A 4,060-nucleotide genomic window follows, 5' to 3' on the forward strand; every position below is an offset into this window, starting at 1 on the left:
TTGCAGCCTACACACACACACGCACACACAGTCATAACTTGACACTTTATAAGACACTATGATATATGAGTTTAGATGGTAGCAGATACACTTCATTTCCCTACAACCCCATAAAACACAAATGGCCGCTGATGCACTGCATGTAGGCGAGAATATCCCCTGATAGTAAATTAAATAAGAACACTTAAGCGCAGAGATAGCATCCATCACATTCAAGCAATGAATCGTTGTCTGTCTGCGCAACTTTCCCATCATTACAGGACATTAGCCCGCCAGTAGCCAGGTCACTTGGAGGTTTGGGAAAGTATGTTGCCACTACATGACATATTTAGACAGAGCCAGGGTGTGCTCTACAACAGAGCAAATAATACAATATTATAATAATATGAATATATGTAGATATATTATAATCAATTATAAAAACACAAACAAAGACTATAGCCGTGCTTGTCAAAAAGAAAGTCGTCAATGACGTGAACATTAAAAACTCAGAGTGTGACGCGCACGTCCCACCCTCAGAGACTCGAGTGCTGGCGACTTGAATCAAACGTGGTGTGGAACTCAGCAGCGTTCTGAGCGTAGAATTAGTCCGGTAAACAACCACGCAAAAATCGTGAAAAGTTTCTGTTCGTTCTGCCTTGTTATCGGTGTTTGTGGGCAGACACCCGCTTTTGATTAGTTGTGAAGTCTACTAATAGTATTACAAGCGGAAGAAGTTGACATAACATGGAACAGCTAGAGTGGAGGGACGCGGCACTGGGACTCTTGGCGTGATATACGGCTCATGTGTTTTTTAAGACTGAATACCCGGCAATCACAAGCTCGGTGTTCTTGGACAGTATCGCGACAGTAACAAGACGATGGCATTAAGCAGAACTCTCCACACAAAGGTGACTAGCGACTTCAATTTAAATTGATTTCTTCGAAATTAATATCTAGCCAACCCCCGTTTAATGTGCAGTGGAAAATTGTCACAGCTGACAAGACATTCCTGTTTTCTTAACTACCTCAACAGCGGGTTAATCCGTAGAAATGTAGCTGTTTCGTTTCAAGATGTAAGTTAGTTCGTTAGTTTATCTTTCGGATGCAGGTGTGTAAATTCGCAGCTCAGTATCCTGAAACGCGCGGGAGCCTCCCCGACTCTGAAACTGCGCATTAATATGTTCCGACTTTTTTTTATATAATTGGATGACTCTCTCACTTTTTTTTCTCCACCCCTTCCGGCCGTTCATGAAAAGATGATGCCTCTTATTTAAACTTCCCCCCCGTTGCACTCCCGGCGCACAGCGACCATGCAGAGCAACCAGACGTGTGAGAACACCACCAGCATCAGCGTTAACGGGAGTCCGGTGATGAGCACGCTCATGTTCATCGCCGGCGTGGGGGGCAACCTGATGGCGCTGGGCATCCTGGGCGTGCACCGGAAGGAGCACCGTGCCAAGTCCTCCGTCTTCTGCATCCTGGTGACGGGGCTGGCAGTGACCGACCTGCTGGGCACCTGCTTCTTGAGCCCGCTGGTGTTCGTGTGCTACGCCCAGCAATCCTCCCTGCTGGGCCTCACCGGCACGTCGCACCTGTGCAGCCTCTTCGCCTTCGCCATGACCTTCTTTGGCCTGGCCTCCATGCTCATCCTGTGCGCCATGGCGGTGGAGCGCTGCCTGGCCATCAGTCACCCGTACTTCTACTCCAAGTGCGTCCGCCGCAGCTTCGCCAAGCTGGTGCTGCCCTTCATCTACCTGTTCACCTGCGCCTTCTGCCTGCTGCCCTTCCTCGGCTACGGGCAGTACAAGCAGTACTGCCCCGGCACGTGGTGCTTCATTAGGATGGAGGCTGACGGGAACTGGGGCGGGGCGGAGGGCGGCGGGCTGACGGCGGACGACCACCACACGCTGGCGTTCTCGCTCTCCTACGCCACGCTGATGGCGCTGCTCATCGCCGCCGTGTTCCTGTGCAACGGCTCCGTCATCGTCAGCCTGTGCCGCATGCACCGCAGCCAGATGTCTCGGCGCGGCTCGGTGCTCTCGGCCGGACGCAAGCGCAAGATCCTGGTGTTCGGCCAGGGCGACGAGGAGGTGGAGCATCTGGTGCTGTTGGCGTCCATGACCGTCATCTTCGTGGTGTGTTCACTGCCCCTCACGGTGAGTGCCGCACACGTGTGTGTGTGTGTGTGTGTGTGTGTATGTGTGTGTGTGTGTGTGTGTGTGTGTGTTCACTGCCCCTCACGGTGAGTGCCGCACACGTGTGTGTGTGTGTGTGTGTGTGTGTGTGTGTGTGTTCCCTGCCCCTCACGGTGAGTCCCGCACGGCGCACGCAGAAGTTCACCCACGTTAGCTCTAACACTGACCACAAAAGCATCTGGTTCTGTAGAGGGTCTGGTTCTATGCCTGAGCTGGTCTGGAGTCAGTGTCTATCTGGGGAACCCCTCATCATAAGTAATCAGTAACACATCTTAGAGATCTCAGAAGTCTTCACACAAATACACATGCACACACACACACATCCACACACACACACATAGTCATGCACAGAAACAAACACACATGGACGCTCGCACACATGCGCACAGTTACACAATGACACAGAAACATGCGCACACGCACAGAAATGTGCACACACACATGAAACATGCACACACACATGTAAACCTAAGTGCTGTTCTTGCTGTGACTGTGACTGAGATCGGAGCAGGGATGGGAGTGGGGAATATTATGGGGATTTGAGTTTGTTGCTTATCTAGAACTGTGATCTCAGTACCGCACGCACACACGAACACACACACGCACACGAACACACACACACACACACACACACACGCACACACACTCAGAGACACACACACACACACGCACACACACACACGCACACACACTCAGAGACACACACACACACACACACACACGCACACACACTCAGAGACACACACACACACACACACACACACGCACACACACTCAGAGACACACACACGCAGACACACACACACACACACACACACACACACACACACACTCAGAGACCTGTTACGTGCTCTATTCCTTGCCGTTGTCCTGCTGTGCTTCTGTACTACAATATAAAAGCTGTATACAAACACAGGTTGTATGTAAACTCTGTATAGACTGTATATAAACACCAGCTGTATATAAACTGTATGTAGGCCGTATATAAACACCAGCTGTTAGTGCAGGTCTGCAGCTGTTGTTGCACATCAGGGCATCTCCCTCCTGCTCTGTGTCAGCTGTCCTCTGACTCCGATCGGTCTGAAAGACAACATGGGTGAGGAGAGTTCTCTTTTCTCCTTGGAAGGGGGGGGCCTTCTACTATTTTTCAACAACATCCTGTTTGAAGTTCTGAAAGACGCCTTGAAAAAAAAGCGTGTCTGTATCGCTGAATCCGCCCGGCTGTGTCTGTGATTTTCCAGCCAGCGATCTCCCTCAGTCAGCTCAAGCATATCTCTCCACAGGAAGCGCCCGCTACGTCTTTCAGTCGATGCACACTAATCTGCTCTCAGATCGAGCTGTTGTGTAGCGTCACACTCATATGGTGACATACGGGGATGTTGTTAGCGTGCCAACAGGGGTTTTCCTGTGTTTGACATACGTGGACATTGCTAGCGTGCCAACAGGGGTTTTCCTGTGTTTGACATACGTGGACATTGCTAGCGTGCTTCCAGGGGTTGTGTCGTGTTTGACATACGGTGGCGTTGTTAGCATGCCACCAGGGGTTGTGTCGTGTTTGACATACGGGGATGTTGTTAGCGTGCTTCCAGGGGCGGCAGTGGTACAGGAGGTAAAGAAGTCGTTTAGTAATCAGAAGGTTGCTAGTTCGATTCCCTGTCGAAGTGTCCTTGAGCAAGGCACTGAACCCCTAATTGCTCCTGATGTGCAGTGTGCCATCAGTGTAAATGTAAAATGTGTATACATTGTAAGTCGCACATATGTAAGTCGCTTTGGATAAAAGCGTCTGCTAAATGACTAAATGTAAATGTAATATGCCACCAGGGGTGTTTGACATAGGATGACGTTGCTAGCGTGCTACCAGGGGTTGTCTCGTGTTTACGGAG

The 4,060-nt window shown here is 50.4% G+C and overlaps 1 protein-coding gene across 1 annotated transcript in view; it reads left to right on the plus strand.

Annotated features, from left to right (window-relative positions):
• Window positions 1-848: 848 nt before the first annotated feature.
• ptgir (prostaglandin I2 receptor) overlaps window positions 849-4,060 on the plus strand; it is a 45,504-nt gene continuing 42,292 nt past the window's right edge. The window contains exons 1-2 of the mRNA XM_012826929.2: window positions 849-890; window positions 1,239-2,138. Of these exons, the coding sequence (XP_012682383.2) occupies window positions 1,293-2,138 (846 nt within the window). The 5' untranslated portion in view covers window positions 849-890; window positions 1,239-1,292. The remainder of the gene's footprint in view (window positions 891-1,238; window positions 2,139-4,060) is intronic.

Source organism: Clupea harengus, chromosome 9, assembly GCF_900700415.2.
Source record: "Clupea harengus chromosome 9, Ch_v2.0.2, whole genome shotgun sequence".
Classification (NCBI taxonomy): domain Eukaryota; kingdom Metazoa; phylum Chordata; class Actinopteri; order Clupeiformes; family Clupeidae; genus Clupea; species Clupea harengus.